Raw genomic sequence first — 26039 nt, forward strand, 5'->3', positions numbered from 1 at the left:
GTTAGGTAATTTTTATGTTTCGCTTGACTGTTTGCTGTGGGCTCGCACCAACACTGTCTTTGATCACCTACTGGCCTGTCCCCACTGAACCATTCCGTAATGACTCGACTATACTGCAGGCAACTGCACCACACCAGTAAAATGTTTTGCAAGGGGGTGGCATGGTGCTACTGAGCATCCAGGGCAGAGATACGGTAGATGTTTCTTTTGACTGTTTAATTGTTTTATATCTTTGCTGTCTGGGAAATGGGTCACGTGGTGATGTGGGGTGTTGGGAGTATGGGCCAGGACTTTATGTACTTATCCATGATTAAATGGCTACTGCTTATAATGTACACACACATGGAACATCCAAGGTATTACCACTCCGACTCAGAGACAAAGAATATATGCTTACCTTAGATGCCAACATGTTCACTTTGCCTGCCTCCACTAGACCCACCTCACTAAAACTGAACTAGACAAAGTTGCCAAGCGTTGGAGTGGTCAAATATATGGCACAGGATACTCTGCATATGCCTGAGGGGTCTTGGCATGGATCGCCCTGGAAATTCCCTTTGTGATAACTAGGGTCATGGCTAACATCAATGGGTGCTATGTGATGGTGGAGGGTAATCTGGATAGGCGTCCCTTTTATCTGGTATCCCTCTTCACCCCTAACACTGCAGGCCTTTTTGAGCACCTTGTCACCTACTAGGTTATCCATGTCACAGGCAGCTATAACGTGGGGTGGGGATTTCAATGATATGCATAAAACAGATTGGGACCGTTCATAACCCAAATGCTGGGCACAGCCAGTTTCCATGCCACAAAACACTTTCAACAATGGTCCAAGATGTTAAATTTGCATGATGTATGGCAATTAGGCCATCCAGGTGAAAATGAATACTCTTATTATGCTCCAAGCCATCCGGTTCATACACGACTAGATTATCTCTTCTGTAACTCGGACTGTTGACCCTTAGTACATGACTCTGAATATTTAGGCAGAACATTATCGGATCACAATCCACTCAAGGTCACATTTCAATGGGGTAGACCCCAACCCCATCCCCTCTTGGCACCTCCACACTGAGGCACTGCATGACACAGTCTACTGAGATACACTAGCCACTCATAACTCCACATATTTCTCCAAAAATGCATGAACAGGGAGCACCAGAGGGGCGGAGTGGCAGAGTGGGAAGCTACAAAAGTAGTCATGCAAGGGCTCTGCTTATCTACTTCATTGGGTACTATAACTGCCCTCACTAGAAGTGTGCTAGAATTGGAAAACATTATTAGCAATCTAGAACTAGTTACTCCTACAGACCCTACATCACGCCCACAATTGGGGGACACACTCTACCACTAGTGGGAAAGGCTAAAGTGGCTTGAGTACTTGGACCACAGGTCCTATGTTGCTTGCCAGCACATTGACCGCGACAAACCTGAGTGTACATTACCTTGGCTACTGAGGACTGAGACTCCCAGAACTTTAGTGTCTGCCATTCATGACCATACGGGAACCATCAAAAGACATTAATGAAGTATTTACAAAGTGTTAACGAACACTGGCACTCCTTTCCAGGACACCCTCCTTCTACTCAACTACAAGAGTATCTTCATCCAGGACTGCTTGCCACCATCTCCCCTTTACAACTACAGGAATTAGAACAGCCTCTCCAAATAGAAGAAATCACACTAGCAATACAATAAATGGCACAAGGCAAAATGCTAGGCATAGACGAATTCCCTGTCGAAAATTACACAACATTTAAAGCCACACTGGCCTCTCAACTGCTTGAGGTCTACAGTGAAGCACACCGTGTTGGCACCCTTCCTGAATCCTTGCGTGAGGCACTAATGGTTGTGCTACCAAAACCTGGTACGGACCCTCTGGAAGCAGGTTCCTATAGACCGCTGTCAATGCTCAACATTGACTGTAAGATCTTAAGTAAAATCCTGGCTAATAGATTATTACTGCTCTTGAGCACTTTGGAACACACTGATCAGAATGGTTTAGTTCCTGGCAGAGCTACACATTTTAACATCCGGCGGTTATGTCATGTCATGGATGCCATTGTTTCAGAACCCAATCTTCCGGTGGTGGTCGCCTTAGATTTTGAAAAGGCATTTGACACTAGTTAGTCATATCTACTGCAAGTGCTGTGTGCCTTTGGCCCTAATTGTTTTTTAACTGATTAAACTCTTATATGCTGCTCCAAGAGAACAGGTTCATACAGGCCAATACATCTCAAGCTCCTTTTATATTGAATGAGACACCCGCCAGGGCTGCTCTCTATCACCAGTATTATAGCTTTAGCCACTGAACCCCTGGCTGCCAGGCTACGGTCTAGAGGACAGGAATGAGGCATCAGGATTGGGACCGATTGGCATGTTGTATCGTTATATGCGGACGATGCCTTCATATATTTTCGAGACCATACCTCTACATTGGCATGTTTTTATACCTTCCTTATGGGTTTTGAAGATCCGGCAGGTCGTATGGTAAATTGGGGGAAGTCCTACATTTTCCCCCCGGCAGAAGATCGACCAAGACCACCGCAGCTTGTGGATGGGTATCGGCCTCCCCTGGGCCTTTGACACCCTCCGGTATCTTGAGGTGAATGTTTATCACAGACAAGGATCTACTGGACAGCAACCATAAAAAGCCTTGTCCTCCATACACCAGTCCCTGCATTTTTTGATGCAGATGCCTTTGTTACCAATGGGCAGAGTGGCGGTGGCTAAAATGTTAGTTCTTCCTTGGTTGTTATAATTTTTTGCTGCACTGCCCGTGGTGCCGCCCAAGTAATTTTTTTTCACACCTTGCATAGCCTGGAGACTGCCCTGATATGGGGCCCAGCACGTAAACGGGCCTCATTACCAACACTGCAGCACCCCTGTGTGGACGGTGACCTGGGCATCCCAGACCCAGAATTATACTATGAAGCAGCACAGTTCCAGCGGTCCATGCGCTGGTTAGCGGGTGAGGAGACAGCAGAGGGGAGGCTAATAGAGGCTGGCTTCAGGAATGTCACTCCCTTAGAATGGTTCTTTTCACCTATTAAACAAGAAGATCAGTCAGGTATATTAATGGGTACCTCCAAACTTACTTGGACTCACTACTTTTCTCCCAAGCAGACACGGGTCCCATATGCACCTCAGCTGCTGAATTGGGGGCTGTCGGCCCTGAAAAGGTATTAGACTCCCATGACTCATCCCCATGGAGGGAAGCTGATCTGACCCAATTAGGAGATCTTTATCATGAGGGTACCCTCCTTCCCTTCCAAGACTTACAGGAAAGATATGAACTGGGCGCAGGTCTCTGCCTCACTTATTCATCTATCAGAGCAATGATTACACTTCTTTGGCCCCCAGGAGACGTAGAACCACCAGTACACCCTGGTCTACAGTGCTTTTTCACACATGGTCTGGGCGGTAGGGCAGTATTGTGTCTCTATGTTGTGTTGCAGCGTGATACGGGTGGCCCACAGCCTCGAAGTAAACTCTGTTGGGACAAATGTCTCCATACGCAACTCACCCCCAAACAGTGGACCACTGGCTTGGAATATGTCAAATGAGTTTCTCGTAATGCCCGCCTGAAATATACACAGTTCAACTACACCCACCAGACCTATCTCACTCCACACTGGTTAGATAAAATGTTTCCTGGGGCACTCTATAGATACCCTAGATGTAGTCTTGAATCTGCACCCTTTATACATATGGTATGGGAGTTCCCTCCCGTACTCCAAGCCTGAACTCATTTGCTGGAAGTAATATCCTCCATCATAGAGGTCCAGATTCCACTGACTCCACACACCTGCCTCTTGGGGCCTTTACCCGGACCAAACATAACAACCATTACATACGATTCGTTGACCTGGAGATTATCCTATATAAACTCCTGATCGCAATGTCCTGGAAAGCGTCTCATCCTCCTGCGATAAACTGTTGGCTTCATGCAACTTGTAAATGGGTGCTAGCGGAATTTGAGGCCCTGACAAGGGCTCGAAGATCCTGTGGAGGCATTAATGTGGCTACAACATGGGACATGGATGTCCTATGCTTGTTTGACAAAATACATCCCACACAAGAGACATAATCTCATCTGCCCCAACTACTTAATACTAGTACTGATTATTCTGCTGGACTAACCTGTCATATTTCTGATGCCATCTCTACAGCGCCTGCCTGGGCTTTTCTTTGCTTCCCCCTTGTCCAACCCCTCCCACCCTCTCTCCCCCGGCTCCTTGACTGCAGATGATGCCTGGATGAGATAGGCGTAAAGTACTACCCAGACAGTTTTGCTCTCTTGTTCTCTTTTTCTTTTCTTATCTTGCTTTCTTACTTGGTTTGGTTTACATGATGTTATAATAATGATTTCTTTCATTATATAATATTCAATCTGGTTCCTCCTGAGGCATCCTGTTTGCAATGTAAGTTTGTTTGACCATGAGCGGCTACCCCCTTGTGTCCATATTGATGGAACATTTCATGACTTTTGACTTTAATTTTGTTTGGCTGGGAAGTCCGACTGCAACAAATGTTATTTTATTCATTACACTGTACATGTTTCACTGCCTATGATTCATATTTTCATGTATGTTGCCTATGGAGATATAAAATGGCAATAATAGAAGTCAAACAAAACAAATGGTTTATCAGTCAAATTGTATGCCACCTCTGCTACTTGCCTGCTCCCACATCTAGAAAAATGGTATAATACCTCACTTGAAAATGGACCTCCCCTCTGCCCACTACCTCACAGGCCCTAGTTACCTACTCAAGCCCAGACGAGACCCGACTGACATGTCGTCATACAGGCTGTTGTCTCTACTCTCTACCAAGTGTAAAAAACTGAATAAAATCCTAGCTAAAAGGCTGCTTCCTCTCTTACCAGACCTCATTCATACAGACCAGTAGGGGTTTCTGCTGCAGCATAGCACATCTTTAAACATTAGGTGAAAATATCAGGTGATGGAGGTCACTAAAACATTCACTCGAAAGCTGGATGTCTCTCTCTTGATCTACAGCATGCGTTTGACACCCTAAGTTGGGACTGTAAGTTTGCAACACTTGAGAAATGTGGAATTCCACCATTTTATATCAAATGGATTAAATTATTATACACCAATCCAACGGCCCACCAGTCTCCTCCACTTACCCAATTTTCCGGGACACTAGACAGGGTTACCCTCTGTCACCACTCCTTTTTTGTGCTGCCAATAGAGCTGCTGGCACAGAGAATTTGACGAAGGGCGGGTGCTTGGAGTATTCCACAGGGTCAATACTATCATGACATTTCTCTACATACAAATGACCTTATACTGTATGTACGTGATCTGGCAATGGAAATGTCGCCACTCACTCACTACCCTCCTTACCCAATTCGGTGAGCTTTCAGGCCTGGGCATTAACTATAATAAGTGCTGTGCTTTCACTTTTCACGATGGTGTTTCTATTGACAACACAGAGATGGGGGAGAATACTTTGCCAATGGCCCCGCATACATTCCATTATCAAGAGGCTCAAATATATAGATCAGCTTCTGAACTATTAGAATGCAACTTAAATGAAATGATTGTCTCACTCTGCTCCCAGATCCGGTTTTGGATTACTCTAACTTTAAAAGGGTTATGCTTCCTTACTTATATTTTTTCGTTCATCGACCAGTGGTGGTTCCAATTGCATGCTATTGACAGCTCAAGACTTCGTATAGAGTTAATTTGGGGTAATGGCAGACGCAGGCCAAGCCTTGCTAAATTACAACCTCCTCCAGATGAAGGTGGGCTGGGTGCTCTAGATTTCAGAGCATATTGTTATGCGGGACAAGTGTAATGGTTAGCTGTAGGAGGCTGGACTGGCTTGTAGTGAGTACCAAGGGGTACTTAAACCTTGCACCAGGCCCAGTTATCCCTTATTAGTGTATAGGGTGTCTAGCAGCTTAGGCTGATAGATAATGGTAGCTTAGCAGAGCAGCTTAGGCTGAACTAGGAGACGAGTGAAGCTCCTACAGTACCACTAGTGTCATATGCACAATATCATAAGAAAACACAATACACAGTTATACTAAAAATAAAGGTACTTTATTTTTATGACAATATGCCAAAAGTATCTCAGTGAGTACCCTCAGTATGAGGATAGCAAATATACACAAGATATATGTACACAATACCAAAAATATGCAGTATAGTATTAGAAAACAGTGCAAACAATGTATAGTTACAATAGGATGCAATGGGGACACATAGGGATAGGGGCAACACAAACCATATACTCCAAAAGTGGAATGCGAACCACGAATGGACCCCAAACCTATGTGACCTTGTAGAGGGTCGCTGGGACTGTAAGAAAACAGTTAGGGTTAGAAAAATAGCCCACCCCAAGACCCTGAAAAGTGAGTGCAAAGTGCACTAAAGTTCCCCAAAGGACATAGAAGTCGTGATAGGGGAATTCTGCAGGAAAGACACAAACCAGCAATGCAACAACGATGGATTTCCAGTCGAGGGTACCTGTGGAACAAGGGGACCAAGTCCAAAAGTCACAAGCAAGTCGGAGATGGGCAGATGCCCAGGAAATGCCAGCTGTGGATGCAAAGAAGCTGCTACTGGACAGTAGAAGCTGAAGGTTCTGCAGGAACGACAAGGGCTAGGAACTTCCCCTTTGGAGGACGGATCCCTCACGCAGTGGAGAGTCGTGCAGAAGTGTTTTCCTGAAGAAAGACTGCAAACAAGCCTTGCTAGCTGCAAGTCGTGCGGTTAGGGTTTTTGGATGCTGCTGTGGCCCAGGAGGGACCAGGATGTCGCCAATTGCGTCTGGGGACAGAGGGGGCATCGAGCAAGACAAGGAGCCCTCTCAGAAGCAGGCAGCACCCGCAGAAGTGCCGGAACAGGCACTACGAAGAGGAGTGAAACGGTGCTCACCCGAAGTTGCACAAAGGAGTCCCACGCCGCCGGAAGACAACTCAGGAGGTCGTGCAATGCAGGTTAGAGTGCCGTGGACCCAGGCTTGGCTGTGCACAAAGGATTTCCGCCAGAAGTGCACAGAGGCCGGAGTAGCTGCAAAAGACGCGGTTCCCAGCAATGCAGTCTGGCGTGGGGAGGCAAGGACTTACCTCCACCAAACTTGGACTGAAGAGTCACTGGACTGTGGGAGTCACTTGGACAGAGTTGCTGGATTCAAGGGACCTCGCTCGTCGTGCTGAGAGGAGACCCAGGGTACCGGTGATGCAGTTCTTTGGTGCCTGCGGTAGCAGGGGGAAGATTACGTCGACCCACTGGAGATTTCTTCGGAGCTTCTAGTGCAGAGAGGAGGCAGACTACCCCCACAGCATGCACCACCAGGAAAACAGTCGAGAAGGCGGCAGGATCAGCGTTACAGAGTTGCAGTAGTCGTCTTCGCTACTTTGTTGCAGTTTTGCAGGCTTCCAGAGCGGTCAGCAGTCGATTCCTTGGCAGAAGGTGAAGAGAGAGATGCAGAGGAACTCGGATGAGCTCTTGCATTCGTTATCTAAGGAATCCCCAAAGACAGAGACCCTAAATAGCCAGAAAAGAGGGTTTGGCTACTTAGGAGAGAGGATAGGCTAGCAACACCTGAAGGAGCCTATCAGGAGTCTCTGACGTCACCTGCTGGCACTGGCCACTCAGAGCAGTCCAGTGTGCCAGCAGCACCTCTGTTTCCAAGATGGCAGAGGTCTGGAGCACACTGGAGGAGCTCTGGGCACCTCCCAGGGGAGGTGCAGGTCAGGGGTCCCCTTTCCTTTGTCCAGTTTCGCGCCAGAGCAGGGCTGAGGGGTCCCTGAACCGGCGTAGACTGGCTTATGCAGAAATGGGCACCATGTGTGCCCATGAAAGCATTTCCAGAGGCTGGGGGAGGCTACTCCTCCCCTGCCTTCACACCATTTTCCAAAGGGAGAGGGTGTAAGACCCTCTCTCAGAGGAAGTCCTTTGTTCTGCCATCCTGGGCCAAGCCTGGCTGGACCCCAGGAGGGCAGAAACCTGTCTGAGGGGTTGGCAGCAGCAGCAGCTGCAGTGAAACCCCGGGAAAGGCAGTTTGGCAGTGCCAGGGTCTGTGCTAGAGACCCGTGGGATCATGGGATTGCACCAACAATGCCAGGATGGCATAGAGGGGGCAATTCCATGATCTTAGACATGTTACATGGCCATATTCGGAGTTACCATTGTGAAGCTACATATAGGTAGTGACCTATATGTAGTGCACGCGTGTAATGGTGTCCCCGCACTCACAAAGTCCGGGGAATTGGCCCTGAACAATGTGGGTGCACCTTGGCTAGTGCCAGGGTGCCCACACACTAAGTAACTTAGCACCCAACCTTTACCAGGTAAAGGTTAGACATATAGGTGACTTATAAGTTACTTAAGTGCAGTGTAAAATCGCTGTGAAATAACGTGGACGTTATTTCACTCAGGCTGCAGTGGCAGGCCTGTGTAAGAATTGTCAGAGCTCCCTATGGGTGGCAAAAGAAATGCTGCCGCCCATAAGGATCTCCTGGAACCCCAATACCCTGGGTACCTCAGTACCATATACTAGGGAATTATAAGGGTGTTCCAGTAAGCCAATGTAAATTGGTAAAATTGGTCACTAGCCTGTTAGTGACAATTTGAAAGAAATGAGAGAGCATAACCACTGAGGTTCTGGATAGCAGAGCCTCAGTGAGACAGTTAGTCATAACACAGATAACACTTTCAGGCACACTTATGAGCACTGGGGCCCTGGCTGGCAGGGTCCCAGTGACACATACAACTAAAACAACATATACACAGTGAAAAATGGGGGTAACATGCCAGGCAAGATGGTACTTTCCTACATTAGCATATTGGCTGGTGGGCTTCTACTGGACGGAAATAAATTACACACTACGGGACCTACGATGGGGTACTTTACAAACATTCACACCCCTGACCCTCACCCCCTCCCCAGTCTACCCTTGCTTTTAAATAATGTCCTTGTGTACTGGCGGCAGGCGCTGAAATATACGAAAGTCCCTCTACATTACGCTTCCAACGTACCTTTCAAAGGGATAACTGACGCACCTAGGCCAGCTTTCATTCCTTAGCATTTGACTTCAGCCTCCCACAGAGTCAGGGACCTGTTTAAAAATGGTGAGTTTATGTTGCATCAGGATTTCACCAAACTCATGGGTTACCGGGATCCCTCTTTCTTCTATTTGCTGGAGTTTCTCATTGTGTTCGTAAATATTGGGCATAAGAGGAGACTGAACCACAGACACACTCCTTGATTCAGGTGGTGCGCAAAATGTGCCACTTGGTCAAATGGCTATACGAGGGTCTGCGGGTGCACTTAAGACTCTCATTGACACCCCTCACGACCCCATGGGAAGATATAGGTTGAGCCCTGCACGATAAGGAATGGCAGTTCTTATTCAAATATCCCAACAAGGTATCTTATAACTCCCATTTTCATTTTATACAGTTCTCTTTACTTCACAGGGCTTATTTTATACCACAGAAGTTACACAAAATATTTCCTTAGATGTCCCTGAGTTATCCCACATGCCGCACCGGTCCTGCTGATCTCCTCCACATGCTTTGGTCATGCCCCCCCTACCGACTCACTGTATAGGTGTCCACCCTGCCCTGGCAGATCTGGCTGATGCTTCTCACTGGAACACTGCTTTCTAGGCCTATATCCTCGCCCCAAGAACTTTAAAAGCACTTCGCACTTTGTAGATCTGGCCCTTCTACTGGCCAAGAGACACATAACTAGAGGATGTAAATCCCCTATAGCCCCATTGGTGGACAGATGGCGGAAGGACGTTGTTCACTGGGAGACCACAGAGAGTCCGGCACTACGAAGGGAGGAATACAGCCGTCTCTGTAAGCGACCCATTTCCTTGATATAGGAAGCTCTACAAGAATCATTTAAATCTCACATCGTTGATGGGCAGCACCAAGATGCAGAGAACTAGTCCCTTCTTATGCTGCTAATTACACTCCCACATTTGATGGCCCATTGTACAATTTCACTATGTATGAGACTGGCAAGAAACCCCATTCTAGAACAGACACCTCAGGATACCTTGATACCAAGACGGGTCCCCACCCCCTATGGGATGTTCTCAATACTCATTTTCTCTGCCTCACACTGAAGAGCAGACCAGTTGGGATACGGTGGAGGTGAATTGTGTTTGTTTCTACATTTCTTGGAGCCATGTGGACCAACAGAGCAAATACTTTTTCTTCACTTATGTGAAACTGCATTGTATGTATAGCTTTATGTAATTGCAGGGTGCTCTTACGATGATGAACGTGGTTCAGCCCATGTCCATGAAATTCATTGTTAATTTGTGCGTGTATTCATAATACCACTGTGCTGTTGTGTATTTTTACAGAGGGGGTCTGGGAGTGGGGTATTGTTTTAGTTCTTGAGGCTTTTGTCACAAAATCACAACCTTCTGTTTAATCTTAAAAAGGGTGACAATGCAGCTTGTGGTTACATGATAACCGTATCCCTTGTGGAAAGAAATCACTGTTTTTATTGCACTCGGGCCAAAGTGCACTATGTTGAATCTGTGGCCTAAACTGAGAAATGTTGTAATCGATTACGTAAGTTATATGGGAAAGTGCTTGCTGATTTTTCCCTAGTATTGTATTTGGTGTTGAGCTCTGAAAAAACGATTCCACTTTGCACTGATCTACAGCTTTTATTTTAGTTTTATATGTATGGTGCTAGAGTTTTTTTGTGCGCAAATTTCAAGTCTTAGGACTTGGGCCCAGTGGTGTTTATTATTGTATTTATTTTTCCTTTATTCAATTATTATGCATATGAAATGTGGTGTTTTTATGTCAATGTTCTGTGCTTTTATGGCACTAGTTACAGAAATAAAGCTTTTTTTTATTTGACTTGTTTGTTTCTAGGTTTTTTTGTGTCTGCTGGGTAACTGCGTTCTCATTACTGACTTTAAGGATATCAAACAAACTAATACGATATGCTTTAGGATGTAAACGAACACTGCAAACTTTTCCCTTGTGATAATTCTGTATGCAATAATGTCATACTCTATTGCTAGCTGTTTTTTCCATTAAGAATCAATAACATTTGTTTAAAAAAAAAAAAAATTTGAATCAGTAGTTAAGAAGAGTGCCTCACCTCATCACCTCAGTGATCCGAAGTTCTGAGGGGCAACAAGAGGAGACTGATCTGACATGGGACCTTCAGTTTGGGAAATAACACAATACTGGCAGAACATAATACCATTTTGCTATAGTAGTCACACTATAAACAATTAGATAATTATTTGGATCTCTTTATGTTGTGTACCCATGTAATGATCGGTTAGTAAACATCCAAGAACTCTACTATGTTACTAAGGGGACAATCTATCCCAGTCTTATAAAGGAATGCATTCCTACCCAAACATCTAAAACTGTTGGGAGTGCTGTTGCGCCCCTTCTTAAAAGTGATGGTGGTCTAGAAGTTTGAGTTAAGTGGCAGAAAGACTGTGGACTCTCCAATAGGAGATGAAGGATTGGTGGATGCCCAGCCTAGCAACCACACTGATGAAATGGGTTAATCTACAGGTTCACCATGGCTCAGAAGAAAGAATTTAAAGCTCCCACGGTCCTTTGAGGATCTTAAGATGGGGAAAAGTCAGAACTGCAGGGCAGCATGAACGTCAGCACCTAATGTGTGGAAAAGTCAACAGGTTTCTCAGCTGAAGGGGTGCAGTGTCAGCCCCACCATAACTTTTTTTCTTAAGAGCAGTGACAAAAATTTGGAAATAAAGAAAGCAGTAACTCTCCAAATGCGTGGAATTGAACAGTTGTCCAATAGGAAATAAAAGTTACGATTTAAAGGAAATTCAGAAGATCATTAAGATCTCTCATGATAAAACATGCTCAAATCGATTACCCTAATGTGAGTCTTAATCAGGGACCAATCAGTTCCAGATGCTCTGTCTCATTTCAAAATTTGTGTCACTCTGAGGTCTACCATTTACCTAAGTCATTCTCAGTTCAGGGACTGAAACACTCAGCGAGGTACTGTGATAAGCTGTCCGGTGTCTTCCTCAAATGCTCAAGCGAATTAGTGTTGTCCGTCCATACCAACCTGACTTTGCCAAGTGGAGCGGAGAAAGGCCTCTCAAGCAGTACCAAGGGTGTGGAGGCAGGCTTCTAGCATGCTTCAGAAGACCACAGCAAAGCTGTCTAGTGCAAAAGGAAGCGCAAGGTTGCCTGAAGAAGGAAGATACAGCTGTCTGTGAGGACTAGGTGTTGCTCCCTCAGAAGTTATTAAACAAGAACAATCTCCCAATAGGTTTAATCAGAGTGCAAATTTAGAAAATTCAGCAAGATACCAAAGTGTACCTGTGAAACAACAGATGTAAGAAACAAGACATAGATAAGGGGAAACAACATGACCAATTGTAAGGGAGGTACGATTATACCTTCATATTTTAAAAGTGAAAATGAACATTTAAAAGAGTAATTGTAAGCAAAACATGCGCTCATTGAGTACTGGTGAAATTGCGGGCTGCAAAGGTGACAACATACAAAAATAAGGGAAATAAAGGTGGAAGACTCTGTACAGGTTGGAGTGTAGAACTTACACTAAAGAATAAAATGTCATCGAAATGAAATTCTAAATAGAAAGAAAAAAAAACAACAATTGTCCCTTCTTTGCCATGAAGTTATCGATGATGCATCAAACATAAGTGAATGGACGGGTCATCATCTTCACTGAGAGTAATAACAAAAGAGCAGAGGGGAATCAAATTCAAATCTAAATTGGTGACAGATACATAGGATACACTGAAGGAGGTAGTCCACTGAAAGGTTCCTCAGAAGGTAACATACACAAAGCAGATCCCAGTGGCAATCTAATAAGTGGCAAACCCTCAAATGAATATTACGTTACAGCATTATAACAAACAGATATTATTTTGTCTAATTTGCTTAATTTTTCAATGAGTTTTTAAACTGCACTATTATTTTGAAGTTTTAAAGTTCTTACTTTTTCCTCTGTATAAACTCTGTAAGGCTACCAACTTGTTATTTACTCAGTGTTGAATCACTAAGCAACACAGTAACATAAGAATGTGTATTATTATTACTACTACTACTACTACCACCCCCATTAAGAACATTTATTAGGTGTTTAAGTGACAATTTGTCTCAGAGCGCCTCTAAAAGGCTTCCTTGCTGTTACCAGCTTGCCCATACTCGAGGAGTTTATGAATAAACTTCCAATAAAAATCTGTACACTTGCTGGCTTTACATTAGTCTTTAACAGTTACAGAAAATCTCTTCCTTTTAGGTTTCGGCTAGACAATGTATGTGCTTTCTCTATGAGACATGTTGCATACAATTCAGTGGGCTTCAGTCCACCCACAGGCTTACCATTTGTGCGCTCCTTCACTCTCATAGCCAGTGCTCCTTTTTCTTTCCATAGCAATAATGAATCATACCTCTTCCTGTGTTTGGCCATCCCCCAGAGAATGAGCCAAGTACTTGTGTCCAGCCACTGTTCCCGCTTTAGGATCTACTTTTTTCTTTTTCTTTCAGTACTCCACGAGTGCTTGTATTTAACTTATCTCACTCATTTGCTACATTGTTCTATTTCACCTCTCTTGTTTCATTTTTGTGAAGCACTCCGCACTTCATGATAGTGCATATCTTTTGCAGTGGTCTCCCTTGTATAGGTTGCTCTTCTCCCTACTCCGTGTGTCACTCTGAAGCAGTGTGTACTTCGCTGCACCCAAGTGTGAAATGCTACAGTTCACCGTCTGTTTTTTTCCCCACTCTGTCACCAGTATTGCTTTTGCTCTCTCTACCCTGTGTGCTTCTCTGTGCTGAGCTCTCTCTGTATCTGGCTCGTTCATGTGTTTCTCTCCGCCGACTTAGATCACAGAGTGCAGCTGTCAAAAAGACTGAGTTCAGTTGATGTACCAGACTGGTACTGTATGACAAAACAACTGCAGTAAACACAGAGTATGTAAGTAGAAATTGATGCCGGCACTCGATTAGCAACATGAACACGTACATGTGTGCATGTAACATGGCACAAAAACCAGAAAACGTCTTAATGTTGTGTTAATAATCAGATGAGTAATTACATTGCTATAAAATATACATATACGCTTTTGAATAAGACAAAATGTCAAATCTGAGTGGCATGATTTATTGGAAAAACACACAAGGTTTCTTTCTCAGCTTCAAAAACCCATCAGTAGCTGAGAGAGCTCAGGAGCAGAGCTCCGGCAGGTCGCAGGAACTGGAGCAGCTCTCACAACAAACCTGGATTCACAAACCTCAATTTACAGCCAGATGTTTCATGTTAAGCACATTCCTGCTGTGCCTTCAGTTGACCCTCCCCCTGCTATAATTTCCGTGACACCCTCCCTTCCAAACATTTGCTAACCTGGCAAAGCTAGTCAACCATGCAAAATGTAAACCTGAGAGCTCTGACATATACTTCAGATGTTTATTAAGGTGCTGGCATGTTGTTGTTCGAGGGATATATCTGCAACAAGGAGGGACTGATGTGTCAGCAATAATCAGGTTTATACTGGTTATTGATATAAGGTCATGGGAAGACAATCTACTCATTGGCATATAGAGGAAAGTGGTAGGAAGGGGGAGAAGATGTAGATGAGAAGAGTACAAGTCCCATAATGCAACAGAAGAAAGGAGCCAATTACATCCGACATTGGAGAGCTTGACAATCCAAGCCCATACCATCCAAGCAGTAGCAGAATCACCGTGTGATTTGATTATTTCACTGAACCTGCCCAGAATCCCCTGCATGGCCTCTGCGTCATCATCAAAAGCCCAGTCATGCCCTCGACGGGGCCAGTCCTATATCACAATTGGATTCCCAGACCCCATCTAGAATGTGTTGGTTTACGTTCTGTAGCCTAGGGCATAGATGTTTCATAGTCGAGATTGCATACTGAGTTTCATAAGGTCTCTAGACTGCTGGCAAAAAACACACAAATAACATTTTCTCTGCTGGAGGATGGGCACAAGGAACAGCTTTCATAGGAAACCACAGATTCTCACTAAGACCAGAGAGCTGATTGAGGGAACAAATGTCATGTTCCTTCTAAGCCCCATTTTTGTTACCGCAAAATTGTGAATATTGTTTTAACAAAGCACTAGATTTGGTTGACAAAACCATGGATGCTCATGTTTTCACTAATGGCATTCATTCAAATACCAACTTCTGCTGTTCCGCAATGTTTAGCAAAAGCTTCTCAATGCAGTATCGTTAAGTAGCAAAAAATAAATCACAGTCCCAAAACACAACTGTGAAACTAACATGCAGTTTGTATGAAACAGAAAATAGACAAAAATAAAGAGGTAGACCAGAAAGTAAGGATAAAGCACAGCTTCCCTGCTTAAGTTGTGTGCTCATAGGCTGCATAGCTAAAAGAAATTAACATCGACAAAGCCAACAGCTCTCCGAACGTCAAGACCTATTGACTTTGTCAATGCTTGTTTTTACAGCATTGATGTTGCCGCAGAGAGCTATAATCTCCTCAACCAAGGTCATGCACATATAGGGTAGCCACTATAAAGTCTGGTAGACATACTATCATCTACATGCCATATCTTTCCCTGTAGTCCTCGATCAAGATCATTAGGTCCCCCAAAGAACCAGTGATTGTCTATGCTGTCACCAAATAATGGACCATGATGGAAATGTAACTAAGCATCGTGGTTGTGCTTCACAACAGAGGTCACAAAATACTTCCAGCATCACTTGCTGCACACACAAGTTCTACTAAGCATTATTATGTTTCGTAAAAGGGAGTCCGACAGTTATTATGGACATCCTTGATCTTAGATGTACATTGTTATGCATATTACTATAGATTATTTAGATAAACATTAGTGCAATAGTTACTACTGGTGAATTGTAGGTTAATATGGTGCTCCACTGCAGATGAGAAAGAACTAAGTGCTGTGCCGCCAAAGTTAGGGTTCCATGGCTTCTTGTGCACACTAACCATGAGACAGAGGCAATAAGGAGCACAAAGAGACAAGTAAGCAAAAGAGAGAGAACAAACGGGAAACTGTCACAATAATTCTGACGGGCACAATAAAGGTTACAAATAGTCACGCTTTCATTACACATACCCTTTAAAGAACGGAGTGATCATAAACAATGCACAAGAAGGGCTTTAAACCACAATAAAGACACTTAACAGATACAAGTCATAAAAAGTGCACTGCCACGCTCTCATTGCTATTACACTTCACACGAAGTTTACCAAAACACAATCACTACCTGGAAGGGAAACCCATCAAAGTTGGCAACGCTTCACTGGGACAAATCTAACCATTAAATGGTGGAGGTAGGGCACACAGAGGAGACACGCAAGTATGGCTGAGAGTGGTAACTGCAGGTGCCAGACCTCTGGTTCTGAGATATCCGAGGACCCTGCTCGGTATCGGATCAGCAATGTCTTTCCTTTGATAAACCATATCAAAAGAAACATGCAACACTAGATGTCCCTTCCAATATCCCTATTGGGTTAAATGTTCCTGGTTGCAATGGGAGAATTACATAGGGTATTATATGTTCAGCAAAATGTTATGCATATAGCCCCCCACATATTATGCAGATTAATATGCAGAGTCTGTCTGTTCTTTTTTTATAAGACAATGGAATACCAGGGTCAGTATGGCCAAGTGTTATAAGTCCATATTTGAAGCAGGACTTGGGATGACTGATTTCCTTGCCAACTATCGTGTAGCAATTTGGTAGTAATCAATGACTGCATCCACATACCCTGGGGAGACTCAGCTTGTATAGCACAAGATGGGCTCTGTGGCCTGCTTAACCCAAACACTTACAGGTGCACCTATGGGTAGGGGTCCCAACAGCTACTAGGGATGGTATGAGCATTTGGAGAAATGTGAGAAAAGAAACCAGGTTCCTGGGGATGCTGATAAAACAAACTACCCTGTGGGTGGGAACAACTATGCCACAAGTGGCCGCCCTACAAAGTTTTAGAGGCAGGGACTTACTTGGGGTCTCTACACTGGGGAATCAAGACTTTGGTCTTTCCCGAGGTTCAAGAGGAGTTTAGGTTAAGAAATACTCTGTTATTCAGATACCTACAGTTTGCCCAGAACAAATACTTAGTGGAGTAGACTACATCCCCCAGTTGAGGAGGTCTCGATAGACACTGCCCCCAGTAAAAAACTGTGTGCATATAAAAGATGTTGGTTATCCACACATTCTTTAGGCGCTCTGGACTAGTTGGGAGGCAGATTTGGTCCAGTGGACGATGCAGATTGAAAGACCGCCCTGAAGGGAAAATACTAACACCGCATGTACTACACAAACGGGAGGCAGTGGTGTATGGGACTAGAGTCCTTACCTACTTGTTTGGGGTGCCAGACGGGTTATGCAGATTACAGGGGTGTGAAATTTTATAAAATGTTGCTTCATAAGTCTACTTGTCCTGTAAAAAAAAAAAATCCACTTGCCAGGTATTGTGGCAACAAATTATGTCAACGATCTCATTATATAAGGGCTCTGATAATAGATTCTCTGATCACGCCAGGGCCCATACTGTAGTAGGGCTTGAATATAAGCAATTTCCTTATTTTGGCACCATTCAGCAGATCTATATCCTGAGGCTGGAGATAGGTGTAAACAATAGTTCTGCCCTTTTCAGTCTGTGCAAACCTACTTACTTACATGTTTTTGGGGTTACACCAGCTCTTTTCTAATCTTTTCCCATACAAATAAAGGTTAGAAATTTACTCCTGACAAGGACAGAAGTAAAACTTCCTGCAGGGTTAGGAAAAAGTGGTTGGAGGGAAAGTAAGCTTGTAAACGCTCAACAGATTTTTGCATGAGCAAATCTACATATGCATACTTGCTCGTGCTAAAATACAGTTCACAAATATTTTCTAGGAGTACAATTTCCTGGCCTACTTCCGTAAATTAGTGTGAATTCATAGAAGCTGTAAATCTGCACTAATGCAAGGACATATATTATGTGTGCATTTTTGTGATTTTCTTTAAGAATTGGGTCCCTAAATGATTGCTTGTATTAAAAGTCTCTCTCTCTCTATTGGTTGGTTTCACTGAGAGTGATAGCACTCTACTCTTTCACAAGGAGCATATTAACACAGTATTTTTGTTCAGTGCCCAAAGCTACAGTGGCAAGGTGTGCTTTTTGATACAAAAAAATATTTTTGCTCTTTGCCAATGTTTGCTATGAGGGTGAGGGTCCAGCAGCTCCCACAATAATAAAGTTTTAGAAAAACAATGTCATAATAAGACTAGCATGCAATAACACATTTTACTGAATGATGCTTTAAAGAAACAGTACGTAAATGTCACAGTAGTTTAGCAAAACGTTTCTCCCCCAATTACATTTTTTGTAAACATTTCATTCTGAAAGCAAAGAATCTTTCAAGCTTCTGCAACTTTTTTGCATCAAACCAGAGAGCTTACTGGGAGCATTATACATAGCCTCATATTGTTAAACTTTGCAAATGTGTGTACACATGTTTATACTAAAACCACTGTCAGCAGTCCGAGCTTACAACATTTCTTTAGAGTGCTCACCCTAATAAAAAAATACTTTGCATTAATGAACCATAAATACAAGTTCGAACAGCATTAATATATGGACACAAATGTTACCTTAACTGCAGACAGTGCCCCTTCCTGATCCATAATGTGGTACTGTAAACTGGCAGCCAAAGTGGTTGTGCTGCAAGGGGTTGTGCCTACTTGTCCCAGGGACAAACTAAACATGAAAACCTGCTGCCCTTGACCCCACTAAGACTAGCTACACTCAATGTGAGACTGTTTGACCTCGAGGCAATACTGGAATAGAGTGACCAGGGCTTTGTCTGAAGTAACAGGGGCCACCATTGCAGTGACACCACAAATGACCTTGTTGAAACACCACTTTGATGCAATGGAAACAACAGCTGCTAAAGTGTACTCCGTCTTCCTGTTGTTGAAAACATGGTCCTATCTGGCCCCGTCCAATCCCCAACATATCTCTGAGCCTAAGCTAGGATATCCCCTTTGCTCCAATGCTCCCCTTCCTCGAGCCATTGCTCTGTGGCCCAAAGCAACAAGACTACAGCAAGGGTACACTGGGCCCTAATGTAAGCAAGAAATTATAGTAACAGCCAACTGGGGCTTAGCTGGCCCCTCACACCAATGGGCCCTGGTGCTGCTTCAGCTGCAGCATGAATGATACCTACAGCCTCGTCTCTGCCCCCTCTACTGGGCTGTCACGCCTAGACTTGAGGCCCAAAGCAGGATGCCATTGCACCTGCAGTAACAATGATACTAACAACCTTCTCTCTGACCCCTCCATTGAGACATCACTCTTAGCCCTGAGGCCCAAAGCAGGCTGCCTGCCAAACAAAAAAAAAAGGAAAAAATGCCTAACATCTTGCCCCTTTTTTGTCTGAGCCCTGCCTCCTGCACAGAAAGCAATGAAAATGGGCCCCATTTCCCTTTTCAGTAGCAAAACAACCATAAATAGAATTCAGAGGCTCAAAACGCTCTTGGCCTCAGTTGCACTGCATCTGCTGCACTAACGGTAATGATGGCCTTTTAAACAAAAGAAAGAAGTAAGAACCCATACTTCTCCAGGCATATCTCTGAGGAAGCTAAGTGCATTCATAAATTGAAAAAGGTTTTGCAAAGCCAGTAGGTTTCACCTTTAAAAACAAAAAATTGCATTAACGCTGGCCGAGTAATAGCACTTTTTTGTTACTATTTATAACTGTGTGCTCTCCCATCCCCTCTTGCCTGTCCTTTCCCCATCTGAGACCTTCTCATCTGCGCTCCCTTTGTGTTGCCTCATCCCCCAATACACTCCCCTTTCCAACAAATGAAAGGCTGGGGCAGACATACAGACAATAGATGGTGGGTGGGAGGTGCTGAAGGAAGCACACGAACAACGAAGGGGGGGCAGGATGTTCTGTGAATGAACATGGACAACAGAGACTGGCAGGGGTGAAAACGGAGAGGGGAGAAGTACACAAGGGAGACAGCTGGAAAATACAACACACACCCTTTTAGAGTGCTAAAACAAAAAGAAAAAAGTAGCACACGAAAAAACGAACAGAGTAAGGACAAAGTAATGCAGCAGAGGAGAGACAGACACAAGATGAGGAATGAAAGACTACGGAAGCTGATGAATAAGAAGCAAGCAAATGAGTGTGACACTGAAGCCAACCAATACTAAGCAATGAGCGGCCTATAAGCCCACTGTAAGGTAACAACGTTTATTTCAAGCGAGTGCAGTGCTGTCTTAGATAAGACCTAAAAATGTGATTCTCACATAGCACCTCCTGGTCTGGTCTATCTCTTTGATAGTATCCAATGATCTCTCTCCTTTCCTCTTTCTCCTAGTCAATTACTTTGAGGTCCTGTTAGTTCGGACTACCGGAGCTCTTCATCTGAGTGAGACCCTGCTAGCCTCCTTCTTGCCCAACCATCAACTCACATGAAAGAACAATTATATGCAAACAAAGGTCGAGCTGTGTGGGATCTGTCGAGATAGTCATGCCCATAACATGCCTTTATGATTTTGTAAAAATAGTTCTCATATTTTTTGTTTAAAAAAAATAAAAAACATCCCTGTACAGTCAGTGCAGACTTTGAGATGGCCCTGGCTGAAAGTGAAAACGACATTGGTTCTCCTATGCTGTGACTGAGAGCTGAAGAAACAGGCCTCTTCTTTTAATCATGTCTTTGACTCTGCCACAACACTCACTGACTCCTGCCAGCATGGCACTTGGGATAACAGTTTCCATACTTTATTATGCACTAAGTGTTGTGAATAAAGACAGACGGAAAACGACAAATGAAGAAGGTTGCGCTTCCAGGCCATCTTCATTTAAAAGTACTTGAAAAGACATTTATGGCCCACAGGGAATAAAGCCAATGACTCCCGGGGGAGGGGTATCCCACAGTTTGAAGACCTTTGCCATAGTGATAAACTGAAAATAAACCCCAGTGCAGCTTTCGGAAGACTGCCAAGGATTGAGAGGAGCCTTAATTGAGCTACTGCTCACAGTGCTTCCAGCCATTAGAGGTCACGAAGGTGATGCCAGGTATGACACTTCTTTCCTTCAAGCTATTTGTGCAGCTTAGTAGGGCTCTGCAAGCGTGAGGCAAGGGGAAGACTAAAAACCTTCTGAACCAGAACTCTCTTGTCCTGTAGGAAACTATTAAAACTGAAGTACAAATTAACTGCGCAAGAGACTGTTAGGAGAACTGCCTGACTAATGTTCATCATTGCAGTGTCACAAAGTCAGGGATGACAGTGTGGTGCACCTGTGGCCCATGACAGGTAAGAGTCAGACAGGGAGCCTTTTCCTGGAACATACAAATGGTAGTTGTTTTGGTTAAGAAATGATAACTTTCCCCATGAAACGGTAATTATAACACAAAATGTGCATTGCTATCTGCATCATTTATTGAAGTATCACAGGGGAGATTTTTGCACACCTCTTCAGCCCTCACCCACCCATATATATATATATATCTCTCTCTCTGTCTGTCTCTGTTAATTTTAGACTCTGGGGGTCATTCGGACTCCCGCCGGCCGCGGTAACCGCAGGGCCGGCGGGACCCGCCAGAAAACCGCTGCGCGGTCAGAAGACCACCGCGGTTATTCTGAGTTTCCCGCTGGGCGGGCGGGCGACCGCCAGAAGGCCGCCCGCCCCCCCCCCCCCCCCAGCGGGAAACCCCCTTCCACGAGGATGCCGGCTCCGAATGGAGCCGGCGGAGTGAAAAGGGTGCGACGGGTGCAGTTGCACCCATCGCAATTTTCAGTGTCTGCATGGCAGACACTGAAAATCTTGTTGGGGCCCTGTTACGGGGGCCCCTGCAGTGCCCATGCCATTGGCATGGGCACTGCAGGGGCCCCACAACACCCCTTACCGCCATCCTGTTCCTGGCGGCCAAAACCGCCAGGAACAGGATGGCGGTAAGGGGGTCGGAATCCCCATGGCGGCGCAGCAAGCTGCGCCACCGTGGAGGATTCCCCAGGGCAGCGGGAATCCGGCGGTACACCGCCAGTTTCCCGTTTCTGACCGCGGCTGTACCACCGCGGTCAGAATGCCCACGGATGCACCGCCAGCCTGTTGGCGGTGCATCCGCGGTCCCCGGCCCTGGCGGATTTTACCGCCAGGGTCAGAATGACCCCCTCTGTGTCTATTTACTTCTGTTCCTCCACCCACCTTCTCCATCAATCTTCCATTCTCTCTTGCAAGTCTTCTCCCTACATCTTCCCTCTTCGAACTCTTGTGGTCATTCCTCACTCAGCAAACAAAATTCATTTATTTTCTACATCTATTTCCTCCCTCATTCTGCTTTTCTCTTGGCATTTCATCTTTTCTCGATCCTGTTCCATTTTTCTCCAGCAAACATCATTGCTGACTTCCTTTCTTATTCCTTCTTTCTCTTGCTTCTTCCTTCCTCTCTTATGTCTTATGCTGTTGTCTGTCTGTCACCGTTCAAATGCTCTCTCCCCTAAACATGGTAACATTGGTTCCTACCCCAATTGGCATATTTAATGTACTTATAAGTCCCTAGTAAAGTGCACTACATGTGCCCAGGGCCTGCAGCACTGATTGTGCTACCCACATAAGTAGCACTTTAACCATGTCCAGGCCTGTCATCGCAAGGTCTGTGTGTGCAGTTTCACCGCCACTTCGACTTGGCATTTAAAACTACTTGCAAAGCCTTAAAATCCCCTTTTTCTACATGAAAGTAACCCCTAAGGTAAGCCCTACGTGCTATGTAGGTAAAAGGCAGGACAAGTGTTTATGTGTTTTATATGTCCTGGTAATGAAAAACTCATCAATTCATTTTCCACTACTGTGATGCCTGCTCCTCTCATAGACTAACATTAGAACTGCCCTCCTCATATACTTTTAAGTGGTAAATTCTTATCTGTAAGGAGCAGCCATGTCATGTTTGGTATTGTCAGAATAGTAATAGAAAACCCTACTTATTGGTGAAGTTGGATTTAATGTTACTATTGTAGAAATGCTACATTTACGAAGTAGGCATTGTTCTGCCCTAACTGCTATCTGTGCCTCTCAGCCTGTCTCCAATCCACGCCTGGTCTGTGCTGGTTGACAGCTCCCCTTGTGCATTCCACCTAAACAATCACAAACACAGGACACTAAGTCACATCTGCATACTGAATGGTTCTTCCTGGGCAGGAAGGGTAGAGGGGCTCACACTCATATTTAAAACGCCAGTGGACTGCCCTCAAACCAAGGACTGATAATGGCAGACAGGATTGGGGAACTTCTACACTTCAAAACAACTCTTTGAAGTCTCCCCCACTTCAAAGGCATTTTTGGGTATATAAACTGGGTCTCTGACCCCAACAATCAGACACTTCTGAATCTACTCCTGGACTCTGTCAGAGAGGCTGCCTTGCCTGGCTGCAGAAAAGGACTCATCTGGACTGCTTTGCAGAAGGACTGCTTTCCTGCTTGTTGCCCTGCTGCCTGGTGCTCCTGACTCTGCTGGAAGGACTCTGTCTTCTCTCTAAAGTGCTCTCCAAGGTTTTGGATTGAGCTTGCCTCCTGTTTCTGAAGTCTCAGGGCCAACAAAGACTTCACCTTTTCAAAGAAACTCCTTGTGCATCGAAAATCGGCGCAACGCCTGCAGAAATCGACGTAAAGCCTGCATCGAAGCTGAGAAATCGCGCCTCCAACCGGTACGACGCAGCACTGACTTCCGGACTGGAAATTCGATGCAGCGCCTGCCTTGCGATGGAAAATGACGCATCGCTTACTGGACTGACGCAGTGCCTGCTCCTCCTACAAGCACGTCAAGTACCTGGCCATCAAAATACCCCTGTATCGCAGTGAGGAACCAAGATTGCGTGCCAGAAAAATTACACAAACCCTTGCAGCGTGGAATGAAATGATGCATCATCTGTGCCACGCTGGAAAATTCGACGCAGCACCTTATTTTTCCATGCATCTCTTCCTCTGCTGCATCTGTGCATTGTTGTTTTTTTAACACATCCCAGGTACTGTGTGTTACCAAGAAACAACTATTGATTTCTAAGGATTGAGACTCTTTTACACCTTTTAAAAGTGATATTTCAACTTGTGCTTATTGGATCTTTGTCATTTTGGCCTTCTTTTATTCAGATAAATATCTATTTTTCTAAACCTGTGTGGTGTGTTTTTGTGGTGTTTTCATTGTGTTACTGTATGATTTCTTGCACAAATGCTTTACACATTGCCTTCTAATTTAAGCCTGACTGTTCAGTGCCAAGCTACCAGATGGTGAGCATAGGATAATTTGGATTGTATTGTGACTTACCTTGAATAAGACTGTGATCCCTACTTGGACAAGGGTGTATACCTCTGCCAACTAGAGACCCCATTTCTAATATATCCCTTCTCTACTCATTCTCTGGTGTCCTACCTCATAGTCCACCTTTCTCAGATAACTTTACCCCCTTTCTCTTTACTCTCAGAGGTACAAGCAACCAACATTAGAGCTACAGTGCTTGAGTGAAGAAAGATGAAAAAAAAAGACCTGAAAAATCTGATACAATGGGCTCAGTTGATGGCTCTATTGTAAGAAAAGGAACAGAACGGAAGATACGAAAAGGGGAAACCTGGAACCCACAAATTGTCAGGAAATAAAGAAAGGGCAATAAATGTCTCTGGTAGGTAGGACCAGATGTATTCATAGGCTGCCATGTTTTTATGGACTGAAAAACACATTGGTCCTCCCGTGCCTAGGCAATGTCCTCTGCATCAAAGGTCACACTGTAGGTTTTTGCGATCTAATCTTAGTCACCTAAGGTAATTTCATGTAATGCATCATCATTTTAAAAGGAAATGTAATGCATTTTCCTGTGATCTCATCATTATCAAAATAGCATTGTTTTAAACCTAAAAAATCCTACCTGTTATTGGTGATAAAACGTTGACGAGTTAGCAATTAATATTGACAACAACCCCAAATCGGAGGTTCAAAAACACAGAATTGCACAATAGGTGGCCAACCAGTAAATACCGTACTGGGAAGTACTACCGCTTTACTACCAGGCAAGTGGACAATTGACACCTGTGACTAAACGTAACCCTAAAACCATAACCATAAATTGGAAACAATGACTTCTATTAACATGTCTAATACCCTGCAAGGCTGTGCATGTGAAGCACGCTGAAAAAATATGGTTTATAACTACTTTTGGAGAGAAATTTTTCCTGGGGGGAGAGAGAGGTGTTGCGTTTATGTGTGATGGGCATTAACTAAAGGTTTTCCTTCATGTAAAGGCGACATGCCTACCCCACTTCCTTCTGGCATACAGTCGCCCGCAAATGACTGTTTCCCCCGCCTCCTCCTACATGGTCTCCTAGCAACCATTAGACCTCCACGCTAGAAGTACCCCAGTGGTCCAACTAACCCTCCTACCCCAATTACCGCCCTCACCGTCACGGAGGCTAGCAACCTCCCCGGGATCCAGGTCCAAACAGGAAGTGGTTTCTTCGGTCCCCGGTGTTCGCAGAAGGGTGGGAGCGGACACGGCAAAACAGCCTAGGAGGGTGAGCAACACAGCAGCCGAAGGCTGCGGCCGGGGGCAGCAGCAGAGAGTGCGAGCCCAACTCAAGGGAGCGGCGGGAGCCGGTGGATCCATAGCGAGGAACAGACGGGATACAAGCCCAATCACCTCACAAGACAGACGCTCAACCGCACACGTTGGTGAACTACACCGATGGGGAAAGAGGCCCAAAACAAGCCACGCCCACAAGCGAGGTTGACAGCCAGTACAAAGTATTCCCATTGTGGCCTGTACGGGTCACACGGGGACAGGGCTGGCTTCTAGCCGTTGAAACCTGTGAACGATAAAGCACTAGGTATCCTTTCTTGGACAGGTATTGCTCACTTAAAGAGAACTGCATATAAAGTCATCTGTAACATGACCTCGCTGACTGTTCAGTTCATTTGTCGGGGATCTTTAACCCCTTAACTGCTGCCCACAACATGCTAAGCCCAATTTTTTTTTAGGTCGAAGCCTACTT

General features: G+C 44.7%; 1 protein-coding gene across 1 annotated transcript in view; it reads right to left on the minus strand.

Annotated features, from left to right (window-relative positions):
- Nucleotides 1-25745, minus strand: part of RHBDD2 (rhomboid domain containing 2) — a 52151-nt gene extending 26406 nt beyond the window's left edge. Inside the window, exon 1 of the mRNA XM_069226730.1 lies at nucleotides 25450-25745. Within this exon, the coding sequence (XP_069082831.1) occupies nucleotides 25450-25654 (205 nt within the window). The 5' untranslated portion in view covers nucleotides 25655-25745. The remainder of the gene's footprint in view (nucleotides 1-25449) is intronic.
- Nucleotides 25746-26039: the final 294 nt, after the last annotated feature.

This window comes from Pleurodeles waltl, chromosome 3_2 (assembly GCF_031143425.1).
Source record: "Pleurodeles waltl isolate 20211129_DDA chromosome 3_2, aPleWal1.hap1.20221129, whole genome shotgun sequence".
In the NCBI taxonomy this organism is placed as follows: Eukaryota; Metazoa; Chordata; class Amphibia; order Caudata; family Salamandridae; genus Pleurodeles; species Pleurodeles waltl.